This window comes from Peromyscus maniculatus, chromosome 1 (genome assembly GCF_049852395.1).
Source record: "Peromyscus maniculatus bairdii isolate BWxNUB_F1_BW_parent chromosome 1, HU_Pman_BW_mat_3.1, whole genome shotgun sequence".
In the NCBI taxonomy this organism is placed as follows: domain Eukaryota; kingdom Metazoa; phylum Chordata; class Mammalia; order Rodentia; family Cricetidae; genus Peromyscus; species Peromyscus maniculatus.
Window position 1 is genome coordinate 66,394,886 of NC_134852.1, and position 19,723 is coordinate 66,414,608.

Here is a 19,723-nt window from a genome sequence, read left to right on the forward strand (position 1 = left end):
AGGTGTTGGAAGGTGGCTTTCTGACAGCCTGGGGGCTTTCTACCTTTACCTATGTGAGCTTGTCTCCCGGCAGAGCTGGACTTCTGTTTCCTTTGTGATCGGACCCTTCCTGCCAAGATCCTTCAATCTCTGAGATCCCAGTGCCCCACAATACTGTGGTACCCTTGACCCCCCCTTTCATGGTACTAGTTATTCATGGAAGCCACTTGAATTTTCATAGTTGATAATCTTCAGGGTCTCATCTGTCCTACTGAGGGCTAAAAGATATCGTGCATATTTGCTTAAAAACGCACATAAAAGAACAAAATATAGAGCAAAATTAACCAAGAATGTTGTTGACTTATCCTCTAACAAGGATGATTTTTACCAAAAATGAAGCATATCCAACAGATGACCATGACACAGAGCCCCACAGGCAGGCAGAGAAAGCAGGAAGGAAGGGAGAGGCTGCCTCCCTGGGGTTCTTGTAGCTGGTTCTACTGCTCTGTGCAGATGCTGTAGTGTCCAAAAGGTGGGAATACTGTACCTTACAACCAGAGGATGCCTCTTCCAATACACAGCAGGTACTTCAGTCAAATATTAAAAAATTAACCATTAAATAAGTGAATATATATGGTCACATTATTCAATTTTGACCTCTATTCATCCTAGGGCAACACATTAGCCCTGTGATGAAGATAGACTAAACCTAGTTAGGAGCTAGTTGTGATTGTCTATTTTTGTGATTGCCACCTTCTAAGGTGGCTTGTAATCGATATAAGCACTATTTTTTCAAAAATACAAAACATATAAAAAGACTTTATTCAGCCAGGTGGTGATGGCAGCGCACGCCATTAATCCCAGCACCCGGAAGGCAGAGGCAGGTGGATCTCTGCAAGTATGAGGCCAGCCTGATATACAAATGAAGTTCCAGGACAGCCAAGGCCATACAGAGAAACCCTGTCTGGTAAAAACCAAACCAAACCAAAACCAAAACAACCAACAACAATTTCAGACTTACTAAGCATCAGCGTTTGGCTGCAGGACTCTTGTCCAAGGTTACCAGAGCCCCCGTTGTTTCCAGTTCACACCCTGCCTCAGCCCTCCCTAAGGCCAACATATCATGTGCCGCTCCTTTGCTCTTCCAGGGCCTGGACTTCGCTGGTTTCACAGCGCACATGTTCCTTGGGATTTGCTTCGTTCTCCTGGTCTCCTTTCCACTCCTCAGACTCCTGTACTGGAACAAAAAGCTTTATAACAAAGAGCCTAGTGAGATTGTCGGTAGGTATGAGCATCTTTCCGAGCTGCAGACTCTTTATTGTAGTATTCTCCCCCAGCCCCAGGGGGACGCTCTGTGAGCAAGAGGGGGGCACTCTCCCATTGGATCACCAGGAAGGTATTTGCTCTCGGGATGCTGCATGCTTAGGAACAAAGTCCATAGCTACCTCCAACTTGTCCAGTAAGCTGCTCTCCAGCTGCTTCAGTCTGAGTCTCCTGAGCACTGATAAAAGCTGGCTTGCTTTTTAATCTGCTATCTTGGCCTTTTCCTCACACATATATAAAACTGTAAAATAGAGGTTAAATGTAAGCCTCATAAAATATCTTACTATCTTAGAAAGCAGTGGATGGTAAACCATCTCTCTCCTGTTCACTATCAGGAGGTGTCTGAATTCAATGATGAGTGAAAACGCTGTTTGCTCCTTTCCGGCCAGCATTTCACCAAATGATTCCTTGTCTCTCATGTGTGACATATGAGCTCATGAGGGATAGGAGAGGGAATGCGTTCCTCCCTCCCATTCTCTTACCAGATACCCTCTAGAGGTACCATGCATGGCTGCCCACGAGTCACACCCATTCTGCTGTTATTCAAGAACTCTGTTTCTGAAACCATTCAAAGCCTGGGCAATTGGCTGAGTTCATTTGTGTTGCTATAACTACCACAGCCGGAGCAAGCTAAAAGTTAGAGGCTCATTTATAATAGCTTCCTGTCCAGGAGACAGAAAGTCCATGAGCATGGTTTCAACAGCTGGTGAGACTTCTTTGCTCTATCACAGCATGGCACATAGTTTGGAGAGGACAAGCCAGATACACTTGCTTTTAGCTAAACAGCCGAGAAACTAGGGCAAACTGTATTAAAACCGCAGCAGCAATGTTCAGATTTTTGGTTGAATGCAGGGCCAGTGAGAATGAGCTAGGGTTGTTGAGTCCTAGAGTTAAGACATTGCTCAAACAGAAGCACAACAATAATAAGTTAATAAATGAATTGAAAAGGTATTGTTTGAGAAAGGACTTTATTCTTCAGGCAGGGTTGAAATGGCTTTTCTTGCTCCCATGATGACCTTCAGAGTTCAGCTCTATCATCTGGTTCCACCCTCACAGCTCTTGTTGTGGTGCACACTCTTGTGTGGAAGATGGCTGCACACTGTTGGTGCGTGGTGAGCAGTGGGGGCATTGGCTGGTGTCCGAGGGTGGGAGAGACTCAGTGCCATGCCCTTATTTCTCTACAGAACTGAAGCATGAGATTCACGTCTGGCGTTTGACTGCGCAGCGCATCAATCCGGCCAGCCGCGAGGAGACAGCGGTGCGTGGCCTACTGCTGGAGAAAGTGCTGGCCCTGGAGCACCTGCTGGCCCAAAGGTTGCGTTCTTTCCACAGGTACCGCGTGCGATTCTACTTGGATTTATACCAGGGGCTCCTTACAGATTGTGCTTAATGGTGGCATTGTGTGAGGGACATATTCCATTGCACTCAAAAGTCATGATACTCAAGTGAGTTAAAAAGATTTTTGATCAAAACTTGATTTTCTGTTGCTATGATTAAACACCGTAGTGACTTACAGAAGGAAGGGTTTGTTTGGGCTTACAGTCTGTGCCAGTTTTCTTGCTTTTGCTGTAATAGACACCATGCCTCAAAGCAAGCTGAGGAGGAAAGGGTTAGTTCATCGCACAGCTTACATCACTGAGAGAATTCAGGGCAGGTGCCCAAGGCAGAAAGTGAAAGTGAGTCCATGGAGGGATGCTTTCTATTGTTCACCCAGCTTGTTTTTTTTTTTTTTTTTTTTTTTTAACAACCCAGAACTGCCTTCCAGGGTGATACTCCTCACAATGAGGTGACATTCCCATATCAATCATTAATCAAGAAGATGCCCTGCAGTCTTGCCTACAGGCAATCTGGAGGAGGCATGTTTTCACTTAAGGAGCCATCAGCCCAAATGACTCTAGTTAGTGTCAAGCTGGCAAACACTAACCAGTATAACTGATCCTCCTTGTCAATTTGACACACAAACGCATCGCTGTTAAACCATAACCTTTCCCTGTTATTTCCAATATCTCATGTTACTATTACAGCAAAAAACATAGTATAAGTTTAAAAATCCCACAATCTTTATATAAATATATATAATTTTTGATATATTATTGGTTGTGAGCCTAGCTTTTAAGGGCTGAGCCATCTCTTCAACCCTTGAGATTATAATATAAATACATCTAGGGGGTAGAGAGATGGCTCAAGTGGTTAAGAGCATTAGCTGTTCTTCCAGAGGACACGGGTTCAATTCCCAGCACCCACATGGCAGCTCATTACGGTCTGTGACTCTAGCTCCAGGGGATCGGACACCCTCACATAGACATACATGCAGGGAAACCACCAATGCCAAAAAATAAAAATAAATTTTATAAAATAAATACATAATTTTTTTCTTTCCGTTTCCTCCCTCCAAACCCTCCCATGTACCCTTCCTCACTATCTTTAAAAATTCTTGGTGTATTTTTTTATTAATTTTAGCCACACGAATATATGTATATGTACATTCACTCATATTCCTAAGTATAACTTGCTCAGTCTGTATAATGTTTATTGTATGCATGTTTTCATGGATGACTATTTGGTATTGGGTAATCAGTTGGTTTGTGCTTTCTTGGAGAGATTGTGTTTTTCTATTCTCAGAGTTCACTTGCCTGTAGTTTTTTATGTAGGGTTCAGGCCTGGTGGTCTTTCACTTGTCCATGTAAGCATGCCTATTGTGGCCTTCTTGTTCTGCTCATGTTTAGGCAGTCATGTAGGTGAGACTCTACGGGTGTTTCTTGTGATGTTACTGGAAGACACGTTCTCATAGCAAAGTCCCTAATCCTCTGATTCTTACAGTGTTTCTACCCCTTCTTCTGCAATGCCCTCTGGGTGCAAGAGTTGTTTTGTAGAGGTGTCCACTGGGACTGGATTCCACAGATCCCTGAATTTGATGGGTTGTTATTCTCTGTTATGGTCAGTGTCTGTTGCACAGAGAAATTTCCTTGATGAGGGATGAGTCCTACATTTGTCTGTAGCTATAAGGACAAAATTTTGAATGTAGTTAGGGATTGTGCTAACTTAGTAAAGTGGTGGTTTGCAGGTTCTCCTTCAACATCCATTGACTTCACTAGCTCTTGGTAATTGGTGATATTTCCAGTACTGACATGATTTCTGTCTTGTAGAGAAGGTTTGAAGTTCAATTAGAGAGCTTTTGGTTATTGCCAAGATATGTGTGCCACTACTCTACCACTATGAGGGTTATCATGCCATGCTGGTCATTGCCGTCATTCATAGGCAGTATCACAGCTGGATAGAAGTGTTGATTGCCTCCCTCCTTTGGAAGCATTCATGGTGCCTTCTGAAAGCATTCCTCAAGGAGAAACACTCAGGTTAGTTCCAGCTCAGAGGCCTCTGAGCCCTGACTGTGAAGTGCATAATGTCTTCAGCTCTAGGGACTTACTTTCCTCTTCTGTGGGGTAACCAAGGGTAAGAATGATAACCTGTAATGTTTTGGGCATTTCTTGGACAACTCTGACCAACAGCTCCAAAGACGGTTTATCATAGCTGATGTTGGGTTTTTGTTCAGTGGTCTTTGGCTCTTGAGGAAGCATTGTCAGCCAAGATAAGGTAATTTCATTTACACTATGCATATTTATACAGACTGTCATGTATTATAGTTTTTTAAAGGTAGATAGTTAATAGTATGATTTTCCAGACATGCTTACTGTATTTTACCCACATTCCCCTTCTGTATTTATCTTTCCCTCTACCTTGTTAGAACTCCCCTTTCCCATTTCCACAATTAAATCACTTGTACCCTGGTATTTTCCTCTCTATTGCTCCCCCAATCTCCTACCCAGGCAATGCTTCCATTTGCTTTCCTAGTTTCTACAGTTACTCAAGGATGTGTATAGTCAACATCTGAAGATTTAGAGCTAGAAGCCTCAGATGAGCAAGAACATGTATTTGTCTTTCTGGATCTCATTTACCTCACTCAAGATGATCTTTTCTAGTTCCATCCATTTACCTTCAAATGTCATCATTTTTTTTTCAGCTGAATAGAATTCCATAGTGTATATTACTTTATTTTGTTATCCATTTGTCAGTTGAAGGGCATTTTGATTGTTTCCATTTCCTATTGTTTTCCATTTCTATTGTGACTAGAGCAGCAATGAACATGGTAGAGCAAGTACCTGTGGAGTGGGATACTGAGTCCTTTGGGCATATGCCAAGGGTTGGGACAAATGGATAAAACGGTGGATTCATTTTTAGCTTTTTGAGGATTCTCCACACTCATTTCCATAGTGGCTGCCCTGGTTTGCAGTCCCACTGACAGTGAGCGAGGGCTCCGTTTCCCCCACATCTCCTCCAGCCTTTGGTGGTGGTGGTTTTGTTACTCTTTGCCCTTCTGACTGGGATGAGATGAAATCTCAGAGCTGTTTTGATTTTCATTTCCCTAATTGCTAGCTACTACAACCCCCTCTCTCTCTTTTTAGATATTTCTCAGCCATACTTCCCTTCTTTTGAACTCTCTTTTTTGAATGTTCTTTGCTTTTTGAGTTTGTCATATATTCTGGATGTTAATTTTCTGTCATAGGTGTAGCTGACAAATAGTCTCTCCCATTCTGTGAGTTTCCTCTTCACTGGGTTGTTCTTTAGCTGTGCAGAACCTTTTTAGTTTTATGAAGTCCCACTTGTCATTTGTGGCCTCAGTTCTTAGGGGAAATGGAGTCTTGATTGGAATTGTATTCAATCTATAAATGGCTTTTGGTAAAATGGTCATTTTTACAGTGTTAATTCTATCAGTCCATAAGCCTGAGGTGCCTTTTTCTTATGTCTTCTTCTATCTCTTTCTCTTTCAGTGAAGGAGTTCTTCATATCTTTGGTTAGGCTTATTCCTAAATATTTTATTTTGGGGAGGGCTATTGTGAATGGGAGTGTATTCATGATCTCTTTCTCTGTATGTTTGTTGCTGCTATATTGAAAGATATTTTTAATTTTTACAAATTTATTCCATTTTCTGACACATTGATAAATTTGTTTATTATTTCTAGAAGATTTCTGGTAGAATTTTTGAACTCTGTAATGTATAGTATAATGTTTTCTGTAAATAGAAATAGTTTGACTTATAATTTTCCTACTTAAATCCCTTTAATTTCCTTCTCTTGTCTTATTGCTTGAGTTAGTACTCGAGTTAGCTGAGAAGGATTGGGAATAGTGGACACCCTGACTCGTTCCTGAGTTCAGTGGGGTTGCCTCAAGCTTTTCTTCATTTAGGATGAATTTGGCTATGGGTCTCTCATATATAGATATTATTATTATGTGCTCTCTAGCCCCACAGTCTCTAGGATTTTTATCATGAAAGCGTTTTGAATTTTTCCAAGGCCTTTTCTATATTTATTGAATTGATTATGTGTTTTTTACATTTAAGTCCACTTCTGTGGTCTGTTGCATTTATAGACTTGTGAATGTTGAACCATCCCTGCATTTCAGGGAGAAAGATAACTTGGTCATGTTGTAAAATCCTTTTGAAGTGTGTTTGTATTCCATTTGCAAGTATTTTATTGAGCATTTTAAAGTGCATACTCATCAGGGATATTCAACTATAGTTTTCTTGTTTGGCTGTGTTTTACCTGGTTTTGGTTTTAAAGTGACACTGTCTTAGAAGAAAGGGTTTTGTTGTGCTCACTGTCTATATTTTTAAAAATAGTATAAGAAGGATTGGATGTAGATTATTAAAAGTCTAGTAGAATTCTGTGGTAGACGCATCATTCTCCTCATTTGTTATGAACTGTTTAGGTTGTTGACTTCTTGGTTTAATTTGTATGGTTAGTGTGAATCTAGAAATTCATCTATTTCTTTTATGTTTTCCAGCTTAATTAAGTACAGGTTTTAAAATAGTCCCTTATAATATTCTGAATTTCTTTGGTGTCTGTTGCAATGTTTCCTTCTTTATTTCTGATTCTGTTAATTTGGGTCCTCTCCTCCCCTACCCCTTTTATTGACTAGTTGGGCCAAGGGTTTATCAATCTTGTTTATCTTCTCAAAGAACTAACTCTTAGATTCATTGATTGTGTTTATCATTTTCTTTGTTATTCATTGATTTCTGCTTTGGTTTTTATTATTTTTTGCTATTGACTGGGTTTGTATTTGGTTTGTTCTTGTTTTTCCATTTTTTTGGGGGGGGGCAGTTTTGAGACAAGGTTTCTCTGTGTAGTTTTGGTTCCTGTCCTGGAACTCGCTCTATAGACCAGAGATGGCCTTGAACTCACTGAGATCTGCCTGGCTCTGCCTCCTGAGTGCTGGGGTTAAAGGTGTGTACCACCACCGCCTGGCTATTTTTCCAAATTTTTGAGTTGCATCACTAAGTCTGTAATTTTTACTCATCCTACTTTTTTATTGTTGGCACATGGAGATGTTAATCACTCTTGTAGAACTGCCTTCATTGTGTCCCGGAGGTTTTATTGTGTAGTGTTTTCATTTTCATTTACTTCTGGGACACTTTTCTGTCTTAATTTTTTCTTGGCCCATTCAGTAAAGAGTCATTTAATCTCCTTGAGTTTGTGTATTAACTAGAAATTTGTTTGTTGTCAGTTTTCAGTTTTATTGCCTTGTGGTCAGATAGGTTGCAGTAGTTATTCAATCATTCTGTATTAGTAAAAATTTGTTTTGTGCCCCATAGTATGGTACATTTTATAGAAAGTTCCATGTCCTGTTTAGTAGAATGTTCATTCTTTGGTAGTTAGGTAAAATATTCTGTAGGAATCTGTTAAGCCCATTTGATGTATGATGTTAATTAATTCTGATGTTTCTGTTTACTTTTTGTCTCTTGAGGAAAGTGGGGTGTTGAAATCACCTACTATTAATGGGTTGATTTTAATCTGTGCCTTTAAATCCAGTAGGACATTATTATTATCATTATTAATTTTTAAGATGAAATTTTAATGCTATTATTTTTTATGAAATAATATATGCATACCAGAGTTTGTTGTACATATAGTAGGATAGTAAAGTCTTCTTGGTTAACTGTTCCCTTGATTAGAATGATGGATCCCTCACTATCTCTTCTGATTAGCTTTAGCTTGAAGTCTATTTTTTCAGGTAATAGTATAGCCTACCTGCTTGCTTCCTGGTTCCATTAGATTAGGGAATGTTTTTCCATACTTTTAGGTGGTGCCTCTATAAAGCTCAAATGTGTTTCTGTTAGAGAACAGATAGATGGATTTTGTTTCTTTTCTTTTCTTTTTATTGATTCTTTGGGAATTTCACATTGTGAACCCCAGTTACACTCATCTCTCAGTCCTTCTATGTCTGCCCCCCACCCATGTAACTGTCCCCCTAAAGAAAATCCCCAAAATGAAAATGGAAATTAAAAAAGAAGTGTAATTTGTGTTATCTATATACTCACTGGAGCATGGTCGAACTCCCAGTCGCCAGCCCCATAAATAGAGCTGAGTCATTCCCCTCCAGCACCTCTGCCAGAAGCCATCAATTATGGAGAGCCAACTTCAGCATCATCATCACATGTTTAAAGGGTTCTCTTCCATGGCTTCCTGTCTGGGCTGTTACATTTTGGGTGGGGGAGACTATGGGGGCAGGGGGTGTCACAGAAGCCTTCCATGTCCCTTTTTCTCAACTGTGTGTCTGCAATCATTGATACCACTGCAAAAGTAGCTTCCTTGCTCTTTACAGTCAGCAGGAGCATGGAATCACCGGCTTCCTCATGTTTTCTGGCAACAGCACAGAGCACGGTCCCTGCCTGCAATAGGACCACAGACCTAGACAAGGTCCTCCGAGGCAGCCCAGACCACCGACACTAACCTGGTCCCAGGTGGCAGTGCAGGCCACATCAACATGGCCCTTGAGGGGCAGCATGGCCCATGGGCACCACCATGGCTTCAGGCAGCAGCCCAGACCATGGACATCTGCATGGCTTTTGGTGATAACACTGGTCACAGACATCAGCACAGACCCGGGCTGTAGCAGGACCTCTGCCCAGACACAGAGCCCTTGGCAGCAGCACAGATCTGTCTATCACCATGGACTGAGATGGCAGTGTAGGCCGCTCACATTTGCCTGGTCCTCACTGCCGTCACATCTTTAGTTCCACAGCTCTCCACAGTGCACACACTGCTCTGCGTCTCTATCTTTCCCTTTTCACCATCGCACACTTGTTCATCATAGTGGCCCCCACCTGCTCGCCCCGCCTGCCCTCCAGGCCTGCCCACTCTGCGAGGTGAAGGGTGGGTCTGGGTGTCTTCTGCCTGGCCTGAGTGTCTTCCACCTACACACACTGAGGCAGCGGGCCTCAGATTTTGTTTCTTGATCCATTCAGTCATCCTATAGCTTTTGATTGGAGACTTGGGACCGTTGGTATTTAAAATGTTGTTGAAATATATGTGTCAATTCTGGCCATTGTGTTGTTGATTTTTTGTGGTGGTGTTTGTGTTCTCAGTGATAGTTTATGTTTTGGTAAAACATTTCTTTCTTTCTATAGTCTCTCTGCTATGCCTATTTCTCTCTTTCGCTCTTAACATTGCTTCCTGTATTTCTTTTTTTTTTTTTCCATCTAGGATTTTTCTTAATTGAAAACAGATTCTATTCTCATACATTATAGCCTGAGTATATTACAGTTTTCCTTCTCTTTACCCATCCACGTTCTTCACCACCTCTTCTCTAGATCCACTCCCTTTCTGTCTCTTATTAGAAAAGAACAGGCCTCTTGAAGGAGGGGAGAAAGGGTGGGGGAGAGAAAGGGCAGGTCGGGGGAATCTGTGGTTGGTATGTAAAATGAATAAAAAAATTAAAATAAAAAAGAACAGGCCTCTAAGAGATAACAACCAAATGTGACAAAATATAGTAAACTAAAACAAAAAAAAAAAATCACATTGAGGTTGGACCAGGCAACCCAGCAGAAGGAAAAGAACCCTAAGAACAGGCGCAAGAATCAGAGACCCACTTGTTTACACACTCAGGAGTCCTGCAAAAATACCAAGGTGAAAGTTATAATATACACACAGAGGACCTGAGGCAGACCTGTTTCAACCCTATGCTTGCCCTTCCAGTCTCTGTGAGTTCATGCGAGTCTTCCTCAGCTGAATCAGAGGGCATTGTTCCCCTGATGTCCTCTGTTCCCTCTGACTCTTACACTCTTTCCTCCTCCTATTCAGGGTTCCCTCTACTCTGAGGGTAGGGATTTGCTGGAGACAACCCATTTAGAGCTGTGTGTTCCAAGGCCTTTCTCTTTCTATGTAATATCTGGCTGTGGGTCTCTGCCTCTGTTCCTGTGTGCTGTAGGAGGAAGCGTCTCTGATGATGATTAAATTAGGCACTGATCTTGGGTCTCTGGGCTGTCCTAGCCTCTGGTTCTTGATCACTCTAGAAATGTCAGATATGTCTGCGTCTTGTAGAAAGGGCCTTAAGTCAAATCAGGCGTTGGTTGGCTACTCCCACCAAAGTTTTGTGCCACCATTGCTTTAGTGTATCTTGCAGACAGGACAGATTGTAGGTCAAAGGTTGTGACTGGTTGGTGTTTGCATTTCTCTTTTGGTAGACTGCAGAATACCTTTCTACACCAAGAGAATAGAATGTAGGGGTGAAGGTTCCGTGGAGGCACCAGCTCAATGTCTCCATGTTCTATGAGTTGTGTGGGTGTTGTCCTTGGCAATGGGACCCCACTGTAAGTCTGTGGAAAGCAACTCATTGTCTCAGCAATAGCCTTGGTTGTTTGGGGATTTTCATGAGACCTCATTGGCCAACAACTCAATTGAATGCAACCCAGTCCTGGTACTGGAAGCCTTGTTTGGTAATAAGAGATAGCCAGTTGGGACTCGGTCTCCCCCATTATTAGAAGACCTCATTAGGATAGCCTTCATATGTTTTAAAAACTTCCCAGTGCACTTGGTTTCCATACTATCCCTTAAATGCCCCTCAATTCCAGCTGTTTCTCCCTGAATTCTCTCCCTTAACTCTATCGCCCCTCCCCTTGCCTACCTTATCCTCTCATTCCTGTTCTCCCTGACCTGTCCAGTCCATCCATAGAATCTATTCTGTTTTCCACTTTCGGGGAGTCCATGTGTCCCCCTAGTCCCTTCTTATATACCAAATCTCTTTGGGTCTATGGATTGTAGTTTGGTTGTCATTTATTGAATGGTTAATGTCTGCATATAAGTGAATATATATCAGATTTATCTTTCTGGGTCTGGGTTACCTCACTCAGGATGATTTTTTTCTAGTTTCATCCATTTGCTTGCAAATTTCATGATGTAATTTTTTTTAAATAGCTGAGTAATATTCCCTTGTGTAAACATAGCACATTTTCTTTATCTATTCTGTTGAGGGACATCTAGGTTGTTTCCAATTTCTGGCTATTTTGAATAGAGCAACAATGAACATGGTTGAGCAAGTGTCCTTGTAGTAGGATGAAACATCTTTTGGGTATATGCCCAAGAATGGTGTAGCTGGATCTTGAGAGGTATACTGATTCCCAACTTTCTGAGGGACCACCACATTGATTTCCATAGTGGCTATGCAAGTTTGGACTCCCATCAGCAATGGAGGAGTGTTCCCCTTATTCCATATCTTTGCCAGCATGAGCTGTCACTTGTGTTATTGATCTTAGCCATTCTGACAGGTATAAGATGGATCTCAAAGTAGTTTTGATTTGCAGTTCCCTGATGGCTAAGGGTGTTGAACATTTCCTTAAATATTTCTCAGCCATTTCAGATCCCCCTTTTGAGAATTCTGTTTAGATCTGCTTAGTTAGGGTTTCTGTTTCTGTGAAGAGACATCATGACCGCAGCAACTCTTTTTTTTTAATTAAGAAATTTTATTATTCATTTTATATACCAATCACAGATCCCCCTCTTTCCTCCTTCCACCCCTCCAGTCTTCCCCCACCCAACCACCCCCATTCCTTTCTTATAGGGAGTTAGCAGAGCCTGGTACATTCAGTAGAGGCAGGTCCAAGCCCTTCCTCCTGCCTCAAGGCACAGCAACTCTTATAAAGGAAAAAAATTTGCTGGCTCACAGTTTCAGAGGTTTAGTTCATTATTGTCATGGTGAGAAGCATGGCAGCATGTAGGCAGACATGGTGCTGGAGAAAGAGCTGAGAGTTCTACATCTTGATCTGCAGACAGCAGAAGGAGACTGTGTGCTACACTGGGTACAGCTTGAGCATATAAGACCTTAAAGCCCACCTCCAGAGTGACAAACTTCCTCTAACAAGGCCACATCTATTCCTAAAAGGTCACATGTACTAATAGTGCCACTCCCTATGGTTAAGCATTCAAACACATGAGTTTATGGGGACCATTTCTCTTAAAACCACCACATTCCACTCCCTGGCCTCATAGACTGATAGTCATAACATAATGCAAAAAAAAAATGCATTTAGTCCAACTTCAAAAGTCCCCATAGTCTATACCAGTCTCAAACTTGTTTAAAAGCCCAAAGTTCAAAGTCTCTTCAGAGATTCAAGCAATCTCTTAACTGTAATCCTCTGTAAAATCAAAATAAAAAAGCAGATCGCATACTTCCAACATATAATGGCACAGGATATATATTACCATTCTGAAAGGCAGGGAAGGGAGCATAGTGAGGAAATACTGGACCAAAGCAAGATTAAAAAAAAGCCAGCTGAGTAAACTCCAAACTCTGTATCTCCATGTTGGATGTCAACACATTCTTCAGATCTCTAACTCCTTTTAGCTTTGTTGACTACAACACACTTCTTTTTTTTTTCTTTTTTTCGTCCATAAAAAAGTATATAAGCATTCCACCACCTTTTCTGGCGCCTGTACGACATGCACTTCATCATGTGATCAAACACTTCTCCCATGTACTCGCCACCAAAACACTGGTTTTTCATTTCTTCGTCGTCATCCATTTTACACTCTGTTACATCTCCATCATCAAATTTATACCAGCGATTCTTTTCCCCATCTCCTCCATTCCTCTGAATGATGTAAGAATAATAATGTCCCCCACTTGCTTGACCACTGTGCACAAGCACACCAACAAGTCTGTATGTTGTGCTTCCTGCTTTCTCTTCAGACTGCTCATTCTGTTGTATCAGTTGACTTTCTGGGTTTACGTTATCCCCCTCTAGCTTAGCAACGCCTGCAACTGTGTAAGGTTCCATGTCTAACTCTCGAGGAAATTCAAAGTAATCATTGAACTTGATTGCACATTCTCTTTCCCAGTCATAATCGAATCGTTTTAGTTGGATAGCAAGTACGGGAGGTAATTTTTTAATTAGCAAACACTTTACAGTATCAACCTTTTTATTGCATTTTTCACAATGATAAGCATTTGCTCCTTCTAATAAATCTCCTTTGAATCAATCCTTCTACTCCAAAGAATCAAGAAGATTTTGGTGGTTTCTAATGTCTACATTCAGAGTCGTAAAGGATTCTTCACATTCGTACCTATGAGGGCAGCCTTGGCAAATCTTCTGATCAGCAAAGGAACCTCCCAAGACTTTACTTAGCATAGCTGGATGCCCTAAGGCTTTTAAAGCTTCATCTAAACTATCCACCAACGAATTAAAGAACTCCAAAGCATCATGTTGTTCACGAAGATTAACAGGCTCACCCCAAAGCCTGAACTGTTTCCAAAATCCTCTAGGCACATAGTATTGTAGTCGAGAAGCAGCTAAATGCCCAAAGATAACTTGAAGGTGTCTTAGAACACCGATATTGTATACAACACACTTCTTTCTCTTGGGCTGTTTCCACTCTTTGTTAGCAGCTATCCTCAAGAAGGTATCCCAAGACTCTGGCATCTCTAACATCTTAGGTTCTCCAAGGCAATCCAGGCTTCAACTTCACAGCTGCACACAATGGCCTCTCTAGGCCTCCATTCAGGGTCACCCCTGACACATAATTGGCTTCAGTGGCTTTCCTTAGTCACAGGAGCAAATTCCATAGTCTCTTTCTTCTATCTTTAACTCTAAAGCCAGAACCACATGGCCAAAGCTGCTTGCTGAGGCTGGACATGGTCCCCCTCGTTCAATTACATCTTCACCAACCTTCAATTTTAAATGGTTTCCTTAACTGCCTAAGCTTGGCTATCTTGAAACTAGATTTGTAGAGCAGGCTGGCATCAAATTCAGAGATCTGCCAGCCTCTGCCTTCTGAGTGCTGGGATTAAAGGTGTGCCCCATCATACCTAGCCCTAAACTTTTCTTTAATTCCTTTTTACAAGTTGGAAGCTAAGCTAGGTAGGGCCTTTGCCTAGGGTCTCCACCTCCTTTATTTCATTTCTTAGTATGTTTATCTCCTTTAATACAAAATTTAGCTCCATTCCACTTCCTGGTGCCCATTTTTTCAATCTGTATATTTTGTGTTTTTTCTTATTTTGCTTGCTCCATTTCACTGTAAATCTTCATAAGTGTGAACACTGATAACCAACTACAGAATCAATATTAGGCTGTTTTGAGATTTTGTCTGCCAAAGGAATTAATCCAAATCCTTTCAGCTTCAGGCAGACTCTTTGGAAAAGGGCAAAAACCAGACACATTCTTCACCAAAATATCACAAGAGCGATCTCTAGGCAACATACTAAAATTCTCTTCTGAAACCTCTTGAGCCAGGCCCCCACAGTTCAAATAACCCTTAGCACCACTGTCTTCCATGCTCACACTAGGATGGCCCATTAAGCAGTGCTTAACAAATTCCACTGCTTTCCTAATACAAACTCCCAAAGTCCATATTCCTCCAAACAAAAGTATGGTTAAGCAATACCCTAGTCCCTGGTATCAACTTCTGCTGTGAATAGACATCATGACCATGGCAACTCTTATAAAGGAAAACATTTAATTGGGGCTGGCTCACATTTTCAGAGGTTTAGTTCGTTATCATCATAGCAGGGCATGGTGGTATGCAGGCAGACGTGGAGAAGGCTGGAGAAGTTGCTGAGAGTTCTACATCTTGATCCAAAGGCAAGAAGGAGACTGTGTGCGATACTGGGCATAGCCTGAGCATGTAAGACCTCACAGCCCACCACAGTGACACACATCCTCCAACAAGGCCACACTCCATCATAGCACCACTCCCTATGGCCAAGCATTCAAGCACATGAGTCTCTCAAGGCCACTCCTATTCAAACCACCACAAGATCTGTATCCCCCTTTTAAACTGGATTACTTGATTTTTGATATCTAGTTTCTTGAATTCTTTATGTATTTTGAATATTAGTCCTCTATTAGATCTGGAGGTGGTAAAATTCTTTTCCCATTCTGTAAGCTGCCACTTTCTGAATGACAGTTTCCTTTGACTTAAAGAAATGTTTTAGTTTTATGAGGTCTCATTTTTTTAATTGTTGAACTTAGTGCTTGGGTTATCAGTGTTCTGTTCAGGAAGTCTTCTCTTGTGCCAATGTGTTCAAGGCTATTCCCCACTCTCTCTTCTGTCAGGTTCAGTGTATCAGATTTGAGGTCTTTGATCCACTTGGACTTGAGATTTGTGCATGGTGATAATTATGGATCTATTGAATTTTCTACATGTTGATATCCAGTTTGATCAGCACCATTTGTTGAAGATGCTTTCTTTTCTTTTTTTTTCTATTTTGTATTGTTGGGTTCTTTATGAAAAATCAGGTGTGGGTTTATGGGTCTTCAGTTAGATTCCGTTGAACAGTGTGTCTGTTTTTATGCCAATACTATGTGGTTTTTATTACTGTGGCTCTGTAAAACTTGAACTTGGGAATGGTGAGACCTCTAGGAGTTCTTTTATTGTTTAAGATTGTTTTAGCTATCCTGGGTTTTTGTTTTTTTTTCTGTACTAAATTGATAATTGTCCTTTCAAGATCTGTGAAGAATTGTGTTGGAATTTTGATGAGGATTGCATTGAATCTATAGATTGCTTTTGGTAAGATTGCCATTTTTACTATGTTAATCCTACTGATCAATGAACATGGGAGAGCTTTCCATTTTCTGATATCTTCTCCAATTTATTGCTTCAAAGACTTGACGTTCTTGTCACACAGGTCTTTAACTTGTTTGGTTAGAGTCCCCAATATATTTTATATTATTTGTGACTATCGTAAAAGGTGTTGGTTCCCTGATTTCTTTCTCAGCCCTTTTATCATTTGTATATAAGAGGGCTGCAGATATATATGAGTTAACCTTGTATCTAGTCACTTTGCTGAAGGTATTTATTAGCTGTAGGAGTTTCCTGGTAGAATTTTTGGGGTTTCTTATATATACTCATATCATCTGCAAATAGCAATATTTGACTTCTTTCTTTCCAATTTGTATATCCTTGATCTCATTTTGTTATCTTATTGTGCTAGCTAGAACTTCCAGTACTATATTGAATAAATATAGAGATAGTGGACATCCTTGTCTTGTTCCTGATTTTAGTGGAATTACTTTGAGTTTCTCTCCATTTAATTTGATGTTGACTGCTGACTTGCTATATATTGCCCTTATTATGCTTAGATATATCCCTTGTATCTCTGATCCATTCAAGATTTTTATCATGAAGGGATGTTGGATTTTGTCAAAGACTTTTTCAGCATCTAACGAGATGATCATGTGGTTTTTTTTCTTCCAATTTGTTTATATGGTAGATTACATTGACAGCTTTTCATATGTTGAACCATCCCTGCATCTCTGGGATGAAGTCTACTTGATCATGGTCATTGATTTTCTTGATGTGTTCTTGGATTCTGTCTTAAAGAATTTTATTGAGTATTTTCTATGTTCATGAGGGAAATTGAGCTATAATTTTCTTTGTTTAATCTTTGTGAGATTTGGGTGTCAGGGTGACTGTGGCCTCATAAAATGAATTTGGCAATATTCCTTCTGTTTCTATTTTGTGGAATAATTTGAGGAGTATTACGATTAGTTCTTCTTTAAGGACCTGGTAGAATTCTGCACTGAAACTACCTGGCCCTGCTATTTATTTTGGTAGGGAGACTTTTAATGATTGCTTCTATTTTGTTAGGAATTATTGGTCAATTTAAATTGTTTATCTGATCTTAATTTAACTTTGGTAAGTCATATCTATCAAGAAATTTGTCTATTTCTTTTAGATTTTCCAATTTTCTGGAGTACAGGTTTTGAAGTATGACCTAATGATTCTTTGAATTTCCTTGTTGTCTGTTGTTACATCTTCCTTTTCATTTCCAATTTTGTTAATTTAGATATTCTCTCCACATTTTTTAGTCAGTTTGGATAAGGGTTTGTCTAGCCTGATTTTCTCAAAGAACCAACTCTTTGTTTCATCAATTCTTTGTATTGTTCTCTTTGATTCTATTTTATTGATTTCAGCTCTCGGTTTGACTATTTCTTGACAACTATTCCTCTTGGGTATGTTTGCTTCTTTTTGTTCTAGAGCTTTCAGATGTGCTATTAAGTTCCTAGTGTGAGATCTCTCCAGTTTTTTTTTTTAAATTTTATTTTATGTAGGCACTAGTCCTATGAATGTACCTCTTAGAACTACTTTTATTGCATCCCATAAGTTTTTATATACTGTGTATTAATTTTCATTGAATTCTAGGAAGACTTTAATTTCTTTATTTATGTCATGACCCATTTTTCATTCAGTAGAGTGTTGTTTAGTTTTCATGAGTTTGTAAACTTTCTCTTATTTCTATTGTTGTGGATATCTAGCTTTAATCCATGGTGATCTGATAGGATTCAAAGAGTTATTTCAGTTTTCTTATATCTGTTGAGACTTGCTTTGTTTCCAAGTATGTGGTCACAGTTTTGGAGGAAGTTCTATGAGGTGCAGAGAAGAAGGTATATTCTTTTGTGTTTGGGTGAAATATTCTGTAAATATCTCTTAGGTCCATTTGGTTTATAGGGTCTGTTAGCTCCAATGTTTCCCTATTTAATTTTTTTTTTCTGGATGACCTTTCCATTGGTGAGAGTTGGGTATTGAAATCTCCCACTATCTGTGTGTGAGGGGCAATATGTAATTTTGGTGCCCTTGTGTTTGTGGGTATAGAGGTTAAGAATTGAACTATCATATTGGTGGATTTTTTTCCTTTGATGAGTCTGTAGTGTCCTTTCCTATATATTTTGATTAGTTTTGGCTTGAAATCATTTTGTTAGATATTGAAATTGTTACACCAGCTTGCTTCTTTAGTCCATTTGTTTGGAATTTTGTTTTTCAACTCTTTACCCTGAGTTAATGTTTATCCTTGATGTTGTGGTATGTATCTTGGATGCAGCAGAAAGATGGATCCTGTTTTTGCATCTATTCTGCTAGTCTGTTTCTTTTTATTGGGGAATTGAGACCATTGATATTGAGAGATATCAATGACCAATGATTGTTGATTTCTGTTTGTTGTTGTTGTTGTTGGTTTTTTTTTTGTGTGTGAATCCCTTCGTTTAATTTTTCTGGTCTTAAGTTATTTATTCTCGTGCCAGGTGGTGGTGGAGCACGCCTTTAATTCCAGTACTTGAGAGACTGAGGCAGGTGGATCTCTGTGAGTTCGAAGCCAGTTTGGGCTACAAAGTGAGTTCCAGGAAAGGTGCAAAGCTACACAGAGAAACTCTGTCTGGAAAAACAAAAACAAAAACAAAAACAAACAAACAAAACATTATTTTTTCTTGTCTTTTAATGTGTGTAGTTAGCCTCCTTAGTTTGGTGTTTTCCTTCTACCACCTTCTGTAGGACTGGATCTGTAGACAGATATCGTTTACATTTGGCTTTATCATGAAATATCTCCATCCATGGTGAGTAAAGGTTTTGTTGCAGATAGTAGCCTAGGCTGGCATCTGTGGTCTCTTAGAGTCTGCAGCACATCTGTCGAGGCTGTTCTGACTTTTAAAGTCTCGATTGAGAAATCAGGTGTAATTCTAATAGGTCAGCCTTTATATGTTACTTTGTCTTTTTCCCTCGAAGCTTTTAATATTCTTTCTTTATTCTGTACATTTAGTGTTTTGATTATTATGTGCTGAGGGGACTTTCTTTTCTGATCCAATCTATTTGGTGTTTCGTGTTCTTCTTGTACCTTTATAGGTATCTTCTTTAGGTTAGAAAATTTTCTTTCTATGATTTTGTTGAAAACATTCTCTGGGCCTTTGATCTGGTATTCTTCTCCTTTCTTCATTCCTATTATTTTTAGGTTTGTTCTTTTCATAGTGTCCCAGATTTCCTGGATTTTTTTTGTCAGGAGGTTTTTAGATTTAACGTTTTTCTTGATTGATGTATCTACTTCTATTGTATCTTCATTGCCTAAAATTCTTTCTTCCATCTCTTGCATTCTGTTGGTGAAGCTTGCCTCTATAGTTACTGTTCAAATTCCTAAAGTTTTCATTTCCAGATTTCCCTCAGTTTGGGTTTTCTTTATTGATTCTATTTCCATTTTTAGGTCACGAACAGTTTTATTCCTTTCCTTCCACTGTTTGTGTATTCCTGGATTTTGTTAAGCCATTTATTGATTTCCCCTTTAAGGATCTCTATTATCCTCCCACAGGTGGTTTTAATGTCTTTTTCTCATG

General features: G+C 39.9%; 1 protein-coding gene across 1 annotated transcript in view; it reads left to right on the forward strand.

The window, feature by feature from the left end:
• Oca2 (OCA2 melanosomal transmembrane protein) overlaps nucleotides 1-19,723 on the forward strand; it is a 274,614-nt gene that overhangs the window by 87,830 nt on the left and 167,061 nt on the right. The window contains exons 15-16 of the mRNA XM_076565552.1: nucleotides 1,128-1,260; nucleotides 2,487-2,634. Of these exons, the coding sequence (XP_076421667.1) occupies nucleotides 1,128-1,260; nucleotides 2,487-2,634 (281 nt within the window). The remainder of the gene's footprint in view (nucleotides 1-1,127; nucleotides 1,261-2,486; nucleotides 2,635-19,723) is intronic.